Source organism: Pleurodeles waltl, chromosome 9 (genome assembly GCF_031143425.1).
Source record: "Pleurodeles waltl isolate 20211129_DDA chromosome 9, aPleWal1.hap1.20221129, whole genome shotgun sequence".
NCBI lineage: Eukaryota > Metazoa > Chordata > Amphibia > Caudata > Salamandridae > Pleurodeles > Pleurodeles waltl.
The window spans coordinates 76,011,206-76,030,666 of record NC_090448.1 but is presented as its reverse complement, the minus strand read 5'-3'; the positions used below and the strand labels follow the sequence as shown (position 1 = coordinate 76,030,666).

Genomic DNA, 19,461 nt, shown 5'->3' with positions numbered 1-19,461 from the left:
AACAGAAGCTAATCTCTTTAAAGGACCTGTGTTGGGTGTCCTCCATATTATGGAAAGACTGCACTGCACATGTATGAACTTCGTATGTGCTGTGGTGGGGTCAAAACCACTACAGCTCTTCAGAGCCAAGCAAAGGACCTTTCCGACTAAAGGCCATTTAGATCATTAGGAACGGATAGCAGTGTGAATTGTGAGAGGTACTTATAAGTCAATTTTTCTGTAAAATAACTGTTTATAAGACCTTTAAAACCGAGACAAGTGTGTGTGTGTATGTGTGTGTTTTTGTCTGCATGTGCATGTAAAACTCCCAAGTGAAATCATCATACCCGACTTAAAGCACCTGTACCCAACTATTTACTACAGAAAACATTTAGGTGCGTATAACACACCCAACACCCTTCCTGACTCTGAGACCAGCTATGTGCCCGAGTATGCACTCCGATCACTGACGTCAGCATGACCTGTCTTATCATTCTGCTGCACTTCATCATTTAGGGGCTCAGGCGAAATTTAGGAAGTGTCTTCTTTTAGAATTTCGATCCAGAGGTAAGTAATATCATTTCATGACAGCGACAAACATAATTGCAATATCATAATTTTCAGGCGAATGTTCTTTTTTTCTGTTACTTAGGATAAACCAATAAATGTCCCAGCTGAAATGATCTGTGCAATGGTAGTATGTGAGACTCGGTCTTCATCCTTCTGAAGTTGATTAATTCAGAACATATAGGTGCGCAAGAATAATTATCAGTATTGCACTCTGCTAGGGTTGACGACTACTCCGCAGTTACATGGGCAAGAACTAAATACGAGAGCGCAACAATGGGCTCAGAGAAATTTGCGGGTGCTAATGCCCCACGCTTTCAAACTCTTCACAGAAAGTCTTGGATACGGGTAAACGGGGTGGTTAATGCCCGCATTTGGGGCTTTCTGATTCGGTGATCTAACCTCAGAATTCCATAGAGTCCTGTTATCTGATATTGCAGCATCTGGAAGCGCCATTAAAACACGGTATTATTCATACAATTAGAACTGAATCTGTGCTATTCTGCCCTCGAGATCCCCAGATATTCCAACCAGCAGGTTTCCCTCCACAGAGAGACGACAATCCCCGTGTCGGCCTCAGAAATGCCCGTCCGGGCGGTGTGAAATGTAGCATGAGGCGGTGCCAGGCCTGGAATGCTTTCAGACCCTGGTGCGAGCTCGGATCTCATTTTTAGCTCGGGAGTGGGTGAAGTTATGTGAGGCAGCTGTCGTGTGGCACGCAGGGTGGGGTCCGCAGCCGAGAGCAGCTCACACCGCCCAGGGACCCCGACCACGCAACCCACCGTCCACCTCGCGCGCCACCGGCCTGAGAGCCTCGGAGCTTGGGAGCCTCTGTCAGCCGCACCCGCACCCCGGCCTAGAAGAGGAGACATGTCGGAAGAGCAGAGCTTCTACGAGGAGAAGATCCTACGGGACCTGAACACGAAGGAGATCGACCTGGTGGACAGAGATCCCAAGCGGATCAACGAGGATGTCGTGAAGGTACGTACATACATGCAGCGGGGACCAGCAGCTAAGCGGGGCCTTCAGCAGCAGTCGGTTAGTTAGCCTGCCCTGACGTCATAACCAGGAATCGCTACTATGTCATTATATTATTTGCCTGTCTCGATGTTATTAAATTCTAAGTTTCCACGGGGCCATATAGAGGGCCCGGGTTACGATTGCACTATCTGTAAAGTCCATTCTGTTCGATGCTATTACTAAACTGCTGTTCTGTATGAGACAAGGTGACCTGTTCTTGAACGTTTAAATACTGAAATGTAATATTTTTCTCAAACTGTTGAAAAGCCAGGGTGTGCCCTTCTGCTGTGCATTTTCCCTGCAGCATGATCCGGTCACCCAAGTAACCTCTCCCTGGCTCTACAATTTCACAAACTGCATATTTGGCTCTGTTTTCTTGCATGAGTTTTAGTTTTCATATCCACTGAGGCGTTGCTTCCATTGGTGCAGCAGGAGCAGCGACACCGAGGCCTACAGGCCTGAGATTCCACTGTACCCTGATTATTGCTGCATTTCACAGTTGAGACAGTGGCCAGTGGGGCCAATTCCTTCCTTGCGCTAGAGCCATGACACACCGACTTTTTGTCTTATCGCAGTGCTTAATTTGTAAATTCAAACGCGCCGGTGCCAAAAGCTCTCCTCAAAAACACTCGGCTGCCGTATTTAAATGTGCGAGCAGAGAATACAGAGGCAGCGTAATCCTGAAGCCATCTCGGGCCGCTCTATCTTATATTTTTTATTTCGATTTAGCATTTATGCATGTAGTGCTGCCTTTGCTAAGCCTTCATAGCAATTATCCTGTACTTCTGAATTTGTTGTAATACATTTTTAAACAGTTCTGCTGATCTAGAACTTAGTTACTGAGGATACTCTTTACTTATCTGACTTTATTTCTGGTATGTTTGATGTGCTGAAAGTTGTCTGCCTCGTCAACACGTTGGCTCTGGAAATTGAGGTTTAACACAATTGTTTGCGATCTGTTAAAGTTTGCAATATCTAAATTGCCTGGTCCCACGCACCCATATAGTCATTACCATAATCTGCAGAGGTCTCATTGACATGATAGGTTTATTAATCTTAACAACTATTTAAGTGTTTAGTACAGTGTTTATAACACAATTAAAGATAATTGTGTCCCTTGTAGTGCTACTAAGCGGTACTTGAGTATTTCTTCTGAGCATTTCTTATGAGCCCTGCGTTAATTTATCTGCAGGAAAAATGATATTTGCTAAGCACTAGAGAGACGAGTGGCACATATTTGCAAGTTACAAATTATATAATGTACTTTTTGTAATATTCACCTTATTAACTCTGAGCAGAAAATGTAGCTTGCCTTTCTCATATTTAGTAATAGGTTACATTTTTGGAACATTAAACACAATTAAGCTAGAACAGACGAGACGAAAATACTTTCTAAAAGTTAAAGATCACTTGAATCTCTATTTGAACATACTGCACATGTTTTTTGTACAGTATCCTTGAAGTGGGGCTAGAGGAAAGATCGCTAGATTAGTTAATAGAGGAAAATCAGGTGCATTTTGTTCTCAGAACTGTAGATGCTTGGACTCTGTCAGTCGTTAACAAATTCTTTAAAATGCTTTATGTACTAATGTATACAGTTACTTGATTTTATATATTGAACTAATTGTCAAACTCGGCTACTCTAATAAAATATGTTTGCACCATTGCATCTTGGTATTCCTGTACCACGTAAGAGTTAAGGCGAGGCATGGAGCATGGCAGAAACAGCCTAGCCTAGCTGCAAGGATGTCGGGATCTGTCCTTGGCCAATCAAGAGTTTCCACCTATAAACGTTCTCATCATTTAGATCTAACATCTGTATATCAAGTCTTGCAGCTCCATCATTGTAATAGGATGGCTGTATCCTTCTATTATCTTAGCTTTTGAAGTCTTCAGCTGGGGACTTTTGTAATGACAGGTCCTTCTGCACACAAATTATACAATGACCAGTTTCCCGAAAATTATTTTATTAACTCAATTCACTTCCTTTTCAAAATGATATTCTTAGGTCAATTGTCTGTACTTTATCATTAACGAAGATGTACTTCTTACTTCGTGATAAAGTATATATTTTCCGAGTTGTCATCTGAATTTCCAGTTAAGTTTAAACATGGTTCCATGGGCAGCTCGCCAGTTATTTAATGTCAGCCTTCGGTCTGTACTGGATTTCTCACACCCATGTCGGTAAATGTCGCAATTGCTTTGTCACTTAACTCTTGAGCATACCTGAGAATCTAAAATCAACTGATTTCTATAGGTTCATGCTTTAGGTGCTCTTTCCTTCTTTTAGAAGGCTGTGTTATTTAGCAAAGCATCTAAGTGTTTTGATCTGGGTTAGTTGTCCCCCACCCGTGTTGTGCTTGTAGGTCTCATGGGCATCAAGCACAGCATTCCGTATGACAATCACTCGAGTAATGCAGACTAAGCAGTCCATGCCCTCTAGGTTTTGCAAATGTCTCCAACCTTATGATCATCTGAGACATATTAAATTAATTGTTCTCTCAAGTAACTCCTCATAGCTAAGACACCGACCTCTCGTGCACTGTCAATTGTCCAGAGGATTGTGAACTATTAATGACGTAGAAATGTAGGCTGTTGTCTGCAATGTGCGTAAAATATCACTCAGACCCCCTGCTCAGAGATTAAAGGTGGTTGTAATGCTCCATTCTACTACCTTAGCTATTGGTGAATATATAGATTTTTTAAAATCATTACTACATCATGGACCTGATCATACAACACAATGTGACTTTACACGAAAAAATTTAATTGTGTACAAGAAGAAATGTAACTGGGAAGCGATGGGTTCCCATAGGATAAGGGCATGAGGCATAGAAAAAGGTGCTGAGAGTTGTAAGCTAAGAAAGGATACATGATAAGTAGGCTTTCCAGTTTTTGAGTTTCTTTTTTATTTGAGTTCTGATATTTTTCACAGTTTTCCAATGTTTTCAAATACTGTAAAAATCTGTTTATATTCGTGTTTACTTTTTTTGTTGCATAAAAATCATGGGCTGGTGTTTTTCCAGTGCTCAAAGAGAATTTTGCTTGTATTTCCTTCTCTTTGTCACTACCTTCAGTTGTCAATTCTAGTTTCCTTCTATTCTCTTTGTAACTCCCTTTTTGTACCCTTTGCTTAAATTTTCTCTTTTAAGTATTTTTTCTTAATGTCTCTCATCACAGTGTCCTGTTCCTAATCTTTCTACCTGTTCCTTGAGTTTGCTTGTTTCAAATAATGTTTCCAGTTTCTTTATGTCTACCACCTCCACGCCTTTCTCATTTCTCAACAATAAAACTTCCCTTTCCACCAGTGCAGTCTCACCCCCACGTGAATGACTTGCATGGATGGAGACAGCATTGCACCTTATCAAGGGCCTGGTTTAGACTTCAGCATATGGGTTGCTTCATCACAAACATGATGGATATCCTCTCCGCCGCATTACAATGACACTTTTGATACAGTGGACAAGATATCCGTCACGGCTGGGGGCGGCGTAAACCATCTGCTAAACTTGAGTGCAGTGAATAAAAGTTTAATGGTGGACATTTCACACTTCATCCAGCTACTCTGCTCTTCAGAAAATGGCAGATAATGGCGGAATGAAGATCTTCTACTCGGGGCATACCATGTACATTGCGATGTTCTCGGTGCTCTGGTATTCCATGCCAGCATCACACTGCCCTGTGTTTTATCTTGCGGTATGAAGAAAGACTTGACTTATAGACTAATAAATGTACTATTATGTTCTAGTCTGGGCCTATATTGCGCTACCTGGTCTTAAGAACAGGGCTGCTAAGGAATTATATGCATACTGCAGCATGCTCATTAATACTGCAGAAACTGAGCCTTGTTACTGCTTGATTCCACTGATGTCCATTATTGGCTGGGGTAATTACATGACCCTGATATGATGGGGTGGCAGGATATCACCAAGAATAGCCTTTGCAGACTTTTACGAATACAGTAATGGGAGCAAGCTCACATTTTCTGTGGATTTGACTCATTTACCAAAGAAACCATCATCAGATACATAATTTGCAGATTTATTTTTAAACATTTTAGTAAATTTCCATTTTCAATAACACAATAGCCACATTGCTTTAGTGCAGGAGTCGGACCAAAAATTTGCAGAGTTTAACAATGTTTTTATATCTAAGTCAAATGATTTAGAAGTTACGAAAATGTGCCGTAACGTTTTGCAGCACATTGCAAGGCCCTTGACAAATGTTAACTGGCAGCTTTTTGGCTGAGAATTGTTATAATTGGGTAACAAAACTATTACTAATGAGGTGAAACCTGTGCTCAGAGAATGTTAGCATGTATTAAAAAGGCACAATAATGAAGTAACACTATCACAAAACGTGCAGCCTTAGGTTGCATAGGAGGTCTTGCCTTGCCACATAATTTAGTCCTCGCCTGTTGCATAATTCAAGCAACACTATACATTGACTGTTATTAACTGTGCATCACATGACACTGCTTTTTCATGACACTGGCCCGAATGCTACTCCCCTCATAAATAGGCGGACGGTCTTTGCCAGCCTCATCTACCCTCGCAATACCACATTTTGCATCTTACCACATTAAATGTGTACAATTTTGTACTGTTGCAATCATTAAACCATCAGGATATCAGAAATTTTGACACATAGATGGAATCACAATATAAAAATTGAGAAGAATCGGAAATCCACCATACAGTTCCAAAACAGTGTCATGTAAACATTCAGAACCGTGGAATAAAACATTATCATGCATGTAAATCTACTAATCATGTCCTTAAAGTCGCACAATGTCAGTAAATAACAACACACATAAAGAAATATTTAAATTACCAATTAAATTCCTCACTTTCTTTGTAGGCACTTGGGGCCAGATATACAAAAAAAGGAATAGCAATTACCTAATTGCGATATTTTGTGAGTCTCTACTAGGAAATCACTATCCTTCATGTATGAAAACCTTTTAAGTCTCATTAGTGATTCGTAGTGGGTCGTACATAGACTTGCCTCATGAATATTAAAGAGGTATGTCGCAATTTTTGACCCACTGGGATTTGCTCACAACACTGGGATGGTGGCCTGCTGGGGTCAGCAGACCACAATGTCTGTGATTGTTTTTAAATAAAGTAATCTTTTTTTTTTAAATGCTGCCCGTTTTCCTTAAAGGAAAATGGAATGCATTTAAAAAGGAAAAAAATGAAACTTTGAAGTTTCATCTTTTAAGAGCAGTCAGTGATCCATCGGAAATATTTTTCTGTCCATAAGCAAATAAGGATGGGCCGGTTAGCGATCCCTTCCTATTTGCAAATGGGTTACACCAACTTTAAGTTGGTAGTCAATTGTGAATTTTGTGCAAGCGCATTTGTGTCATAAAACATACATCTAGCCCTTGGTGTATCCCTTGGTCTCTTTATCAAAGAAACGCTCAGAAGCCCATCCAACCTTCAGCCACTCTGCACATCTGCATTTATGATTTATGGCATGATGCTTTATTTTCCGTGTTTGATTTCAAAATTACGTTTTTACCAAAACCTAGGTCCAATGGGTTAAATTTGTGCAGTTAAGAAACTTCCTGTCTATTAGCAGAATTGTTTCCCTGTTTAAACCAATTGCAACATGCATTAGTTAATAAGCAAACAGCGTTGCTCTCATGTCAATTTCTCTGAACTCTGGTAATAACACCGAATTTCACTTTGCACTGCAGTACCAAATAGACGAATGGTAGCCTAGTAGTACAGTTGCTCTGAATAACATACATAATTGTGCCAAATTTATTTTCACTGGCACGCCAATACAGAAGTAGAAGCGTGTGTGTAACATCTGTGTGACACGTCCAGCTCACTAGCCTACCTAGGGTCAATAAACTGAATATCATTAAATGAGTTGACAAACTAGCGTGTTTTTTAAACCACGATAAAACAGCAAGACTGCCACTTCCAAGTGCAGCACTTTTCTTTTCATTTTATAATTAACAAAGCCTTCTACTTTTCACCACTGATAACTCAAACTTATATACTTACTTTAATCAGCATCCAATTTGTTGAATTACCATTCTGATGAGTTACAGCCCTAGCCACTGTATGTACTTCACTAAAGACATAAACATAACTTGATTTAGCTCAGCCTCGTGGACTTGTGGCTTTAAGTTAATTGGGAGCATGGCCCGATTCACTTGACGGCAATTACCTCACATCACTTAACAGCACCCCACACCCTTGCTATGATTGAGAGTATGTTTGTTATTTAGGTAGCAAATATAAATATATCACTTCATAGGACAAATTAGATATCTTCTTTGGCACGATTCAGGCTGTACTAAAAGAATTCAATTCATTGTTTGCCTAACTTGGGCCAAGAACCCACTAATGCTTTTAATGAATCATTTACCAAAGGCTATCTTTTTAATAAACTGCTGGAGATGCATGCAAAACAACTGCTATTACTTTTTAAATTAAAGTATTAAATATAGAAGCTATTAAGGAATCTGTAAAATGAGATAAAATAAGAAAAGTGCCAGCACTCAACCTCTAAAGGTGCACCATTTGAACTCTGTTGCTACTTTGTGTACTGTAATAGAAAGTTCATAAACAGTTGAAGAGGTGAGAGTCCAACCCCAAAAACTTTTGAAGTAAAAACATGTATTTCACATATTATTACTAAAGAAGTTATTGTCCAATCTTATGGTTCACAAAACAAGTGATGTTCCTAATTGTTACAACCAACACCGCCCTGCAGCTTTCTCAAGGCAGATTAGTTGACTTAAACTCAATATCAAATTATGTTTTAAGCCTTCTCCCATGTAATCGAGGGCAGAATGAATTCTTTTGACAGCACGTCTACTAAATGATCTCCATCATTTGGTGTCAATTCGACAGCCACGTTCAGCGAATAGGTTGTTCCATGGCTTGCACAGAATGTGCACCCTCGGGCCAGTGGACAGGGCTCTGAGCATTGTGGAAAGAAGGTACGTCAAACGGGCTTCTTTGTGTGCTTGAAAGGTGCTATTCTTGTATGTGCCCACTAAAATATAAGTTTTGCAGCTTGCATTGAACATTGGGCCAGGATGGCAGTAGACAGGGCATAAGAGCAGAGAAGAAAAGAGGAATATATAACGGGCTTCTTTGTATGCTTGAAAGATGCCGTTGATGTATCTGCCGACTGAACTAATGCATAAATTCCTGAGAAACGTGTGTGACTAACCTTACATTTACTCCTACTAAGATGGTTGACTTCCAAATGTGCATTGTTCCTAAACACAGTGCCAACTTCTTTCCTGTGATGTACTCTCCAACTCTGACCACATTTAAGGAGGTTTGACCGTGAGATGGATGCATTACAATGAATTAGTATCCCTGCTTTTCATTGTGTTCTTTGCCCAGTATGTTAATCTTTTTGTCCCTGACTTTCGCTCTGCTTTTCAGCTGGATTTCTGCCTGGAATTCCAATTCTGAAGAACCAATGGTATCCTAATCCTGACCTAGGGTGGTTTAGGTGTCTTGCTTATCAACTGCTAAAACATTTACAATCTTCAAACAAGAATTCCCCAGAATACAGAGGAGCATTTCCCTGCTCTTTTTGGCTTTTTCCTTCCAACTGGCAGCCCCTAAATGATACGTTTGACACTTCCCAAGTGTATACTAAGTGGAGAATGGCACCGTGGAGTCAAGCAATCCAGAAGGAAATTTGAGAAACCTTCACAGTGCCCATGTTTTCATAATGGCCCCCAACCACATTGACAATTATTTTCATGAACATAATAGCGAACGGGTCAAACTGCATTAGCAATTGGCTGGTGAACCTTGGGGTTACGCTAGTCTTTTTGCAATAAATTAATTCAATTGCATAGTGGTGCATGATGCAGCCATATTGAAATGCATTAGTTTCAGCAAATTAACCATGCCACAGTAATCTGACCACATGTGGCACTTTGGCCTCCCCAATGTGTAACACAACATTATGTATATTTACTAATATTTCAGTAGGACGATCCAGCATCCAGCTACACCGAAATGCATTCCTTGCCTTCAGGCTGTTCTCAACCAATTTATCATCCAAAAGTCAGATAACAATGGTCAGCATACAGGCACCTCAACATTAAGAAATGTTAGGTCAGACTTGGAGTATCAATAGATAGACTTGCTGCTTTACAACCAGTTAAATTCAAGTAAATATGCCAGCCCCAAGCATCTATGTTCAGAAACTTTCAGCATGTTATTCAAATGACCAAATTTATAAATTTTCATGAAGCGCTACTTCACACATTGTTAATTTGCACTGTGAACCAGAACCACTAAGGAATCAGCATCCCTTAAATGAAACATAGTAACCGCAAGAATGAAAGTAATAAAGTTCTGTATCAGCGAGGTACCTGGAAAAAAGGGTATGGCTCTAATCTTCTACAAGGAGGCAAAAGAAAAACAGAGAAGAGCAGGATACCACATAGCTAAGGTTGGAAGGTAAGATGTCATATAAACAACAGGCAGGTGGAGATTGCTTGTAGAAGATGGAGCAGTATATAGTGCAACAAAGTAGTGGACATGACAAGGCGGATAGGAGGAGCACATGCGTGAGCAGAATGCAAGCATGGCCAAGGCACTGGAAAGTGGAAGCAGGAATGGCCTGAGGATAGCTGAGAGTGAAAGAGCAATAGAAGACGGGGATAGGCAAAGGAATGCTTAGTGTAGTTCAGGTAGATTGGAAACATGTTGGTTTTCAGCTAGCTGTGGAATTGCATTAGTTAGTTAATGAATCAGGGGTGTGGTACCTGCAGAAGAATGTGAAACTAGTCACTTTATAGGCCATGCATTGCTGATTTTCTACAGAACCTTACTGGAAAAGTGGAAATCTCTATTTTGCTGAAGAATGTTCCTGAATATGCCTGGGAAAGAAATATGTCAGGCTACTTATAGCTGAATCCTTGCTCCAAAGTTTGTTAGAGTCCTTCCAGAAATGCTTGGTCATGCTTGTTGAATTTCGTCCTGCAGTTTGAGGGTACAGATGGAGCTGAAGCAAAGGGAGCCTTTTCCTGTTCAGTAGATCAGTAAGTACTGTAATTTTTTGTCACGTGCAGAGGTTTCTGTGGATAGGTTCATGCAGTTCTGAAGCTTTAAGTGCTTGCCTCAAGACCAGGTGCCTCCAATGAGTAGCTTGTGAGCTACCAGTAGCTCTCCAGCTACCTGTGAGTAGCTCTTCTGTGTGCAGTCTAGCCTACAAATGAAGAGGCTTCTGCATGGTGGAATTATTATATTTTAAACAACATTAAAAAGCATGTATTTTAGGTGAAAATAGGTATTTTCAGAGTACATGAGTTGATGTTTGGAGAAAAATAGCAACATTTTCAAAATGAATTTCCATCTGTCATTTGAGTTGGAGAGATTTATTACTCAAATTATTACCTTGGTGCCATGGAGGATTATTGCTATGGCTGGTGTGTTTTCCACGTAGCTTTTTTACTTCACTGTTGGCAGCCCTGCTTAATGCATTGATTTGGTCACGTCTGACAATTTTGGATGTGGTGGTCCCTATCACTTCACTAACGCTAGTAGCTCAGGATGATTTTCATTGAAAATAAGTAGCTCTTATTAAAGAAAAGGTTGGAGACCCCGGAGGATAGTAGCTGCAAGAAATTGTCTTTGTAGCGTTAAACTTTGAAAAATATAGACTGGGAGCAAACTTCAGAATGTTCTACTCTGTAGATCTTGACAGCTGACTTGCTCCACTGACTTGAAAATACTCCTGACAAATCCACCTACATAGAACTTATCAACATAAAACTATCAAAAGTATCTAGTTCCCTTACTTAGAGAAACAGTTGTTAAAATTCACTATGTCCTGATTAGAGCTGTTCTGCAGCAACTTTGGGGTTACCCATGTAATTTCTCAGTCAGCATATCTGACCTCCTATAGCCCTCGCTTGACATTGTTATCAGGTTTGCCACACTGAATTAATTTCTCTATAGAAAGCTTTCAAAAACCCGTAGAACAAGCTTTGAATACGCTGAATCATCAAATTCAGGCAAAGTGCATGCACTGACCCTATTCCTGTGTACCCCCACGTACTGGTTCTACTGCATTCCCTAGACTTCCATCGAAAGTGAATTTTCCATTGTATTCACTGGAAAACAGACACATTTTGGTTTCTTCTTTTGATCCCTACATCCAATAGTCTTATGTTTTGAGTCACATTACTTAATAAATATATCTTTTTTAAGCTGACTCAGCTTTAAACATTTTGGTTCTTTATTTCTTTAACTGTAGTATTTTTTTAGTTTGATTGTTTAACATGTCACCTCAATCATTTTCTTTGGGGCAGCCTTTTCTACCAAGGTGAGCGGGGTTGCTCTGTTCAAAACCTGTTTTCCTTGTAGAAGTTTACATTTAAGCCATGTGGACCTCAGCCACTGCTCATCCAGGTTGTGGCTAGCTCTACCATGTAGACTTCCAAGTGGTTCTTTAAAACCTAGTTTTCTGTGATTAATCCTCTCTCCACCCAAATTCACTGCGTTTGGAGGTTGGGAGGGAATAAGGTCCACATTGATGTGCCTATTCTTTGTATTGAATCACACTGCCCTACCTTAATTCTCATGTGAGAAAATGAATGGGTTCCAATGAGTCCTTTGTTGCATTGTTCTTTTGACATACTGTGTATTGTAGCATCAAACATCAACTTGAAATGAGATATAAAAAACGCTATTAATTGTTAACTCAGAAGATCATCCAGCTTGCCAGACATGAAAAGAAGCTTTAGTCAAGGGATGGCTAGCATTGCTCTGCCACCAGTGGACCAATTCTACACAACTGAGATCCCCCACTTTTCATAAGGGTACGTAGTCATGTAAAGCCCAAGCCGACTGGATAAAGAGATGATGCACATCATGATTTCTTTCCATTGATTCAACACCCATCTGATAAAGGCCAGTAGTGTCCTCATATATTATGAGTACATCAGTTTTTGGGGGTACTGGAGATGACAGAGCATTTCAGGGGCAGCTTTCTCTTTATGTTTCTGCTGACATCTTCATTTCACCAATTCGTTAAAAGAACTTAGAGAAATAAAGCAAGTGTCCCATCAAGTGGTTGCCAACATAGGTTGAAGGGCCCTCTTAAAGGGTATCAACCAGTAAGCCCACGTGAAATTTAAACTACTATTGTTTGTCCAAGCAACCATATGATATATGTGAGTTGTTGCACAAGGAAATCACATATAAAATATTGTTGCCTTTAGGTTATGACATTATTCTGTACTTTTGCATCAACTCTTTGGAGCAGATAAGTGGAACGTCCCCTTTTAGCAAGCATGTCTTTATTTATTTCCCTGTACATGCTATAAATACCCTAAAAGTGTTTCATGCGTTTTCAAAGTAGTCAATTAGTAAGGTTTATGAGCACAGAGCAAGCTGACCTTCTAGTTTACAGTCCAAACACTAAGCCATAACAAGTGCTCCATAGTGAATCAGGCTCATGCTCACATCTGTATATGGACCACATTTGTTTTCAATCCAAAAATGTACTTAGGATTTCTAAAGAGTAACAACACAGAATATCTTCATTTGTATGTGATTCCATAACAGACTTCATTTCACATTCCAAGGGTAATAGGTGATAGGAATCAAACTCCACAGTTAGCCTGTCTGCCCTGTATTCCTATATGGTGAAAATTGGTGGTGATAGTATTTGCCTATCCTGGGATGTTGACTTACGGTGTTAATACTTGTAGACATTAATAATAATATATCTTGCAGCAGAATGCATAAAACGTATTCTAAAAAGCATATGCGATGTTTTATGGGAAAATATATCCTTCCCTCCCACTCTCCATATAAGTACTCTGTGCAGCTGTCATAGCAGAGCGGTAGTTATAGCAACTTGGAAAATAAAAATGGAGCACATTTGGCTAGGAATGTTTAACAAGCCACAACACCTGGACAGGTAAACACACTAGACGCACAGAGCAGAATGTAGGAGGGCATCACAGCAAAATGGATTTTCTTACACAGTGTATCAGTGTTCGTGGTAGTATTAGAGTTGTGTTTTTTCTGCAGTACTTTTCTACATGTGCACTAATTGATTTGGCATTGTGGTGGTATTCCAAGTAATATTCACAGGTACAGTTTAGGTGTTTATTTAAGGTACTTAAGATTATTTAGGTCTACTATCATCAGAGGCATAATTAAATTGTGTGTCAAGCAAAGGAAAAAAAAGTTAAATTGAAAACCATTAGTAAAAATGATTAAGTCAAAAGAAACCTATGTGACTATGGAGAGTGGAGGAGAATTTACACACTCTTTTTTTCATTGTTTTAATTGAATAATCAGGTATACAACTTAAACTATAATTCACGTTAAAGAAAGAAATACATTGTTCATATTTTATTAATGAATACAGGCCATTAAAGTGTATAATCTTAATCAGTCACCGTGCCCTGACCGGTCTATCTGTAAATACCCCAAATTCCTTTGGCTTTTCTCAGTTCGCCCACTCTCTGATCATACATCTCTTCAAGCTTCTTAACCTGATCCATTTTTAGTGCCAGGTTTTGAACATAGGGGGCATCGGGGATTCCCACTTTTGTAAGAGCAGTGACTTCGCTACTAGAGATCCAATATAAAAATATTGTTGCTGTTGCAGCCTTAATTTACAATAAATTGGAGAAATCCCAAAGAAGCCCCCCTGCAGTTCTGGTTTAATATGTACCTGCAGTTTTTCACTAAAAAGATCTAATTCCAAAAATCAAACAATCGGGGACAGAAAAAGCTTCCATGAGCCCCGTCTCTTGAGCATAATTGCTTCGAAAACATTTAGTCGAGGAGGCCGGAAACATTTGCTGCATGCGAAACGAATTGTAATGCAAAGCTCATTTAGAATTGAAAGCCATGCATTTGTAGTTTGCACCTCCCAGGGCTTTATGGGGCATGCGGTTGAATCTGTCCCAGCCTGCAAAGTCGATTTTACTCTCGATGTGTTGCGAGATAGAATTAAAGGTTGATACAACACTTCAATCATGAGAATATGAATATAATATCCGATATCAATTTCCCAAACCTATTAGTTTGTCTACAAAATGGGCAGTATATATATATATATATATATATATATATATATATGTATATATATATATATATTATTTTGCTGAGTTAGATGCCTGAATATAGTCTCAAAGGTAGGAAAATATAAGATCGGTTGAGATGTTGACGTTATCTGCTGCTACCTGTGGCCACGTTTTTATCTGGCCGGCTATTAAACAGTTTTCACATTTGTGATTCCCTGCTGTAGCCCATTTTATGGTGATAATATAGTGCAAAGTTAGGCCTATTAGTCATCATTCCTTCAATGACAACTGAGGATGTATCAGAGGCAATTGATATTCCACTTGATTTGCGAGAACATTTTTGCGAGCACCATAGGGACCTTGGGCCAGATGTAGGAAGCGTTTTGCATGGTGCAAACAGCGAATTTCGCTGTTTGCACCATTGCAAAACGCACATCGCGATGCTCATTCCCATTTTGCGAGTCGGTAACCAGGTTACCGACTCTCAAAATGGGAATGCGACTCGCAAATAGGAAGGGGTGTTCCCATTCCTATTTGTGATTCGCATCGCGATATAGAATTGCTTTGTGACCACAAACGTGGTCTCAAAGCAATTCGCAGTTAGCACCCATTTCAAATGGGTGCTAACCCATTCGCAAAAGGGAAGGGGTCCCCATGGGACCCTTTCCCCTTTGTGAGTGGTCCTAGGGACCACTGCCTGCTCTGAAAAAATGAAACAAAAACGTCTCAGTTTTTCATGTCTATTGCAACTCGTTTTCCTTTAAGGAAAACGGGCTGAAATAAAAAAAAAGCAGTCACAGACATGGTGGTCGGCTGCCTCCAGCAGGCCACCATCCCTGTGAGTGCTGCGAGTCGGAAGGGGGTCGCAAATTGCGACCCACCTCATTAATATTATTGAGGTGGGTGTTTGCCACCCCCTTCCGATTCGCAGATGGTGTCAGGGACACCATCCTGCATCTGGGTTTGCGACTCGCAAATTGCGAGTTGCTTAGACTCACAATTTGCGAGTCGCAAACCCAAACATACTCACATCTGGCCCCATGTACCGAGACCATTTGGATAGCTTTGGGATCTTCACAAATGCAGGTAACTGTATCGCCGTCTCAGTAAGCATTTTCTGCAGATAAAAGCAACTCGATGAATTACTTTCTGTGAAAGCCCGGTTCAGCCAGTTTGAATGACCTCTTGAATGACATTAAAGTCGGCTCCCATTTAAACTAATCCTGTAAGGGGGGGCTGAAGAATCATAGATTTCTTGTAGTGATGTTGCGTCATCTTCGATAGGCCCACAGAAGCAGACTAGATGAATTACTGTGTTTTTGGTTTTTACACTCGCCAACACCCACTCAGCGTTCGTATCTTCCTCTACCTGTAGGACTTTCCCCGTGACCCTTTGAGCAAATAGAAGGGCGGCACCCGAATTAATAAAATGCCTGTGATATAAATCTAGGCATTACTGGCTGTTTGAAGGATGCCTTCAAATGCGTTTCCTGAAGAAAGATTATTTGACTGCCTGTTTATATAAGTCATGATAACATCGATCTATGTTTGCTCGGGTTACTAAAACCATTCGTGTTACATGAGATTGTCCTAAATATTTTTCCTTTAGATAGTCATCGTCACAGTTCAGACCTGTAACAGCCATCAATAGGATGTCCCCCTGAATCCTTTCTTAAAATGTGCAATCTATTATTAGAAACACCATCATTGTTTATATTTATTCTCCTGGTTATTTGTTTTTCCCTTAGTGCCTCCTCTCCCTACTTCTCCCCCAAAGTACCCCTTCACTGTCCTCCCACTCTCCATGTACCTGGACCCTGCCCCACCTATGGCCCCTTTAGGAGTTAACTCCCTTCCCCCTTCTTTGCAATCCATCCTCCCCCAGTCCCTCCAGCCTACCCCACCTTCAATTATGGTGACCCTTGAGGCTAGCTTCTGGGAGAAAGAGCTGGAGGGCCCTCTACTGTATTTCTGACCACCTGCAATTCAACCCTCCCCTGTAAATTCAAAGCACAGGCTTAATCATAATATTATTGAATATACACACTCTGTTCACCAGTGAAACCTGATAAATTTGATCTAAAAAAGTCTTGGCTTACTCCAATGACTGAAAAACATGTGCATGAACTTTATGAAAAACTTTCAATTTTGACTGCTGAGCTATGCCAGTTGGTGCCCAAGAGTCTTGAAAACGTCAGTCATAACCTTCGAATCTTTGCAGTGTCGTGCTGCTGCAAGTGACATGTCTGGAAAAAATCTAAATGAATAATTGTCAGAGATGTGGCAAACTCTGTCTTAGATATTATACGTACTTTTACACCGTAGTCCCCAAAGTTTATCAAAATAGTTTGAGGATATTGAAGTTTAGGGTATTGGTTCGATAGAACTCAGTGTGCTTGGGTAATTGTAAGATCCACCTTTTTCAATGTCTTATCTAGGCAAATGTGTTTATTTTTAAACTCGTTACCAGCGCTGTCACTGTAGTCCCACTTTCCCGACCCTCCTGAATGCCAGTGAAGTGCAAATTGGATCAGCGGGATCGATTTTTGAAGTCATAGTGTTTCGGTTGTAATTCAGTGAGGTCAGACTGGATTTTAAGGGTTGCAGGATCCTGCTTCAGTTTGAAGTCCTCTAAATTGGAAATTCTTTGTTTGATCTGAGACACCCAGGATTTTCATCTGAGACACCTACTGTGGCAGAGTGTTGTGAATTATTGCTATAGAAATGATGATCCACATAATATGGCCTGGTGTCCGAGGGGCATGCCTAATGCAATTTGCTTCTTTTAGCAAGCTTTGGCCTTTGGTTATGAAGCTATTCCTTGAGAATCTCACTTTTATCACACTTTTTTGGTGGTGTGAAGGAACTGTTTTGGCAGTCCTCTGAATGTGTACTTTGGCAATTTTCTGCAGGGTCATCCCCAAACCTTTTGCGTAACCCTCCTCCAGTTCCCACATTCAGTTTAGTCATACGTCCCTAGTTGAGAGGTACCACATGTGCCCAGGACATGTAAATAAAATACTACTAATGGGTCTGAAGGACTTATTGTGCCATCCACTTAAGTAGCCTTTCAAACTTATCTCAGGCCTGCTATTGCAGCCTGCGTGTGTGATTTTAAACTGCCATTTCAACCTGGCAAAGCAACATTTTGTCAGCCCTAAACCTTTTAATGCTTATAAATCACCTCTAGAGTAGGCCCTAAATAGCCCATAAGAAGTGGTACAGTGTTTTTAAAGAGCTGGATACTTACTATATTTACTTTTAACGTTTACATGTCCTGGTAGTGAACAACGTTTTAATTTGTTTTTCAGTACTGCAAGGCCTACCTCTCCCATAGGATAACATTGGGTTACCTTATTACTTTTAGTAAGTGATAACTTTCAATTGGGAATGGATGGGAATGTAGAGCTTGGTGTCTAAAGAAGTGTGATTCAAAACCTTCTTTAATTGTAACATTGGATTTTCAGTCACAATTCTCAAAATGCCACTTTTAGAAGGTTGGCATTTTCTTGTTGCAACCACGTGGTGCCTGCAACCTGTATCCTGGGTCACATGGCTAGTTGTAGCTGGCACTTTTTCTTTGAGTATTGCTTCCAGACAGTAAGACAAAGAAAGAATATGTGTTGGCAGGATGATCCATATATCTGACTTGATATGGAGTTGGAGCTATCATCTGCCACACTTGCACATCACAAAGTGTCTGGCAGAGCACACTCACAAAACATTTTACAATAGTTTTTATGTCCCCAGATAATCTGGGCTAGGGCAGCTAGGCAGGAAATGCAGAGCACCTCTGAGGATGGAACCCTCTAGACACTTTTCCTACTTCAAAGCTGGCTCCAAGGATACATAGTAGAACCTCATACCCAATTCTTTAGTATTCCCTTTGGGTCTGTGGAAACTTCAGAAGGAGTGCTAATGTGTTGCTCTGCTAGCCTGCTGCCTGAGTGAGAAGGACTGAACCTGCATCTTGAACACACGACCACAAGAGTGACTCCAAGCTAGTTGGATGGCCTCCTGATCACTGCCTCAAGGACAGAAATGGCTCCCAACACCTTGAACCCAGCACCTGGACTCTGTCTGCTGTGAGTACTACCCCACAATTGGTGCCACCGCCCTGTCCTGGATCCTGGGAAGTGGGCCTGAAGGTGCTCTGCCAGCCCAGCTATTGTCCTGTGACCAAAAGTCACACAGCATGATGCATCTCTTCGCAGCTGCATCACAAACCACAGCTGCATGGCACATCCACAATGCAGGACCTTGCATTGCAGCCTGTAGCGTTCTTAGAACTACCGCTGCACAACTCATTATCAACGCAAGACTTTGCATCGCATGCCCCTCATTGACTGCATCCTCGACAACGATACAGGACTCCGTATTGCGTCCCAGCAGCTACCACAGGGTTAAGTACTGGTTAATTTATTGTTTGATTATGTTTCACCGTTACGAGAATTGTGGTTGACGCTTGGGTATGGTTTCACCCCCGTCAGCCAGTAATCCAGTTTCCCACATGTACGTTATGCCTTTTATTGTGGCACTGTTCTTCCACTAATGCTCTGTTTTTACCACATTATGGTCTGGCATTGTTGAAGTATTCTCACGATGATTTTCGGTTTTGCCATTTGCTTTCTATTGTTGGTATAATTATATTTTTCCTTTTTGCTAGCAGTGGGTGAGATTGAGCAGCAAAATGGATGCACCACATTGCAAGGTCATGTCATGCTAATAACTTTTGTGCATTTGTTAGCTCTAGGGATGTGACTGTCATACAGATCCGTTGCTAAGAGAAAGCCAATAAAGATGTCCTGCCGCATAGAGCTATTCCTAATCCACTATATGCAGAATAT

General features: G+C 40.6%; 1 protein-coding gene across 1 annotated transcript in view; it reads left to right on the top strand.

The window, feature by feature from the left end:
* Positions 1 to 1,214: 1,214 nt before the first annotated feature.
* CAV3 (caveolin 3) overlaps positions 1,215 to 19,461 on the top strand; it is a 41,182-nt gene continuing 22,935 nt past the window's right edge. The window contains exon 1 of the mRNA XM_069206338.1: positions 1,215 to 1,527. Within this exon, the coding sequence (XP_069062439.1) occupies positions 1,417 to 1,527 (111 nt within the window). The 5' untranslated portion in view covers positions 1,215 to 1,416. The remainder of the gene's footprint in view (positions 1,528 to 19,461) is intronic.